Genomic DNA, 2572 nt, shown 5'->3' with positions numbered 1-2572 from the left:
TAGTTGTGTGTATACTTGTGACATTACCAGAACCAGGATTTCTGGCTTTTACCACCTTCTCAGGCCTAAGTTCAGCATATGACACAAACATTGATGTGAAGTTTGAAGATGTTGAAGTCACACACTTTCTGGTCAGCTGGAAGCCTCATCCTGGGTACTTGCTCAATGAGTGTGTTTAGGCAACAGAACTTATTGTAGCTTTCTGTTGATGACATTTTATTTGAAGGAGATCATCACAATAGTTTCTGTGTTGAAATGATGAAAACAGGGCAACTTAAAGAGAATTAAGTTAGTGAGCCAAGTGAATATTAAGTGCTTCTAAACCTGATCATTTTCGTGTCCCTTATTTCTTGACTAAGAAGACTCTTGCAACTAACCTTTTAAATGCCTCCTTTACGTCTTTATTCCTAAGTGTGTATATAACGGGGTTCAGCATGGGTGCGATGATCCCATAGAAGAGGGACACCATCTTTCCCCGGTCCTTGGAGTTGGGTGATGGTGGTTGCAGGTACATGGAGATAGCTGTACCATAGAAGAGTGACACCGCGATCAGATGGGAGCCACATGTGCCAAATGCTTTTTGTCTACCTTCAGCAGATTGGATTCTCAACACTGCTTGGGCAATAAAAGCATATGATATAAGGATGAGCGTCAGGGGTATCAGATGGAACAGCACACTTACAAAGAACAGTTTAGCCTCGTTTGTTGTTGTGTCTACACAGGACAGCTTGAGTAGAGCAGAAACTTCACAGAAGAAGTGATCTACTACATGGGGGCCACAGAGCGGCAGCTGGAGAGTCAGGGTAGACAACCACACTGAGTTGCTAAAACCAGTAATCCAGGATGCAGCTGCCAGCTGAAGGCAGAGCCTTTGGTGCATGATAGCTGAGTAGTGGAGAGGCCGACAAATAGCTACAAACCTATCAAAGGACATGACGGCCAAGAGAAGACATTCGGTGGCCCCCAAGGCTAGACACATGAAGAGCTGGGCCACACAGCCGCCATAACTAATCACTTTCCTGGTGTTGTATATGTTTACCAACATCTGGGGAACCATACTTGTGGTGTAACAAAGGTCCAGGAGCGACAGATTGGTAAGAAAAAAGTACATGGGGGTATGGAGTTTGGGGTCCAGGAGTGACACTAGAATAATGGTCAGATTCCCAAAGATAGTCACAATGTAAGAAATGAAGAAGACCACAAAAAGCGGGAGATCCAGCCATGGTTGATCTGAAAAACCTGAGGATGAACTCCTGTGGGACACTCTCATTCACCTGGCTCATGATCAATGGTTCGACTCTTCGTTTCCTGAAATACAAAAATTCAGGAAATCAATGAACACATATTTGCTGACTATTTCACTTATTTATAACACTTTACTATCTGTTTGAAGATATTTACAGAACAGAGATTGCTTGTAATGTGAAAAATACGTAGTTGGAAATATTCATAATTACTTAGGTATTTCTACAATTTTATCTTTCTATATCTGTATCAGCACATCAAAAATGAAAGCCCAGCAGCACCTGAGTGGTTCAGGTGGTTAAGCATCAGACTCTTGATCTAATCTCAGGTCTTGATCCCAGGGTTGTGAATTCAAGCTCTGCATTGGGCTCCACAGGGGTGGAGCTTACTTGAAAGAAAAAGAAAAGAAAAGAAAAGGAAAGGAAAGGAAAGAAAAGAAAGAAAGAAAAGAAAGGAGGAAGGAAGGAGAAAGAAAGAAAGAAAGAGAAGAAAGAAGGAAAGAGAGATAAAAGAAAGGCAAAATTTAAGAGGTAAATATCTTAATAGGAACATATTTAAACAGTGTGAGACACAAAAGGGGTCAACCACAGTTAAGGAAAAGTGAGGCTTTTTTTAAAAGCAGCAGTTGAAAGGGCTGTTTGAACTTACAGAGCATTTGTCTATACGTAACTCAGGATATTTCCATTGATTTTGCTGAGATAAATACAAGCTATTACCACCTGCTTGCCTGTGTATTGGTTGATGCTACATCCCCGGCTAAATGCTGGATTTTCTCACTCTGTGCCTGACCTTCGGGGATCAGAATGATGAGGTTCAACAAAGTCTTGGAAATCTTTTTTAAGCTGGGACTATGGAAAAAGCATTGAAATAAGAAAGGTGACCAGATGGGTGCCTGGGTGGCTCAGTTGGGTTAAGCATCTTGACTCTTGATTTCGGCTCGGGTCGTGATCTCAGGGTCCTGAGATGGAGCCCCAGGATGGGCTCTGCGCTCAGTGGGGAGTCTGCTTCTTCCTCTCCCTCTGCCCCTCCCCCTGCTCATGCAGGCTCTCTTGACTAAAATAAATCTCTGAAGAAAAGAAAGGTGACAATGATGAGGGAACAGAAGGCAAGCTGAGGACAAAGCGGAAGGGGACACCTCACAACACCCCCCCCATGGGATCTATGTGACATTCCTCTCGAACTCCTGGCTGCCCTAAAGCTAAGGAAAGGAAAAACAAATGGTTAACTTGTAGAGATCACAATCCTGCAAGACCTGAGTGTCCCTCAGTTTACAAATGTCTTAGCAATCTACAAGAACAAAGCATTTCTATCAACGGCCTAGCTTCCA

The 2572-nt window shown here is 43.0% G+C and overlaps 1 protein-coding gene across 1 annotated transcript; it reads right to left on the bottom strand.

The window, feature by feature from the left end:
* Positions 1–343: 343 nt before the first annotated feature.
* LOC110586868 (olfactory receptor 2B6-like) lies at positions 344–1283 on the bottom strand. The gene is given in 2 exon segments (XM_021697180.1): positions 344–1241; positions 1243–1283. Coding segments are annotated over 2 exon segments (939 nt in total).
* Positions 1284–2572: the final 1289 nt, after the last annotated feature.

Source organism: Neomonachus schauinslandi, chromosome 8 (genome assembly GCF_002201575.2).
Source record: "Neomonachus schauinslandi chromosome 8, ASM220157v2, whole genome shotgun sequence".
Taxonomy (NCBI): Eukaryota; Metazoa; Chordata; class Mammalia; order Carnivora; family Phocidae; genus Neomonachus; species Neomonachus schauinslandi.
The sequence above is the reverse complement of the archived record's forward strand: the minus strand, read 5'-3'. Positions and strand labels throughout refer to the sequence as shown.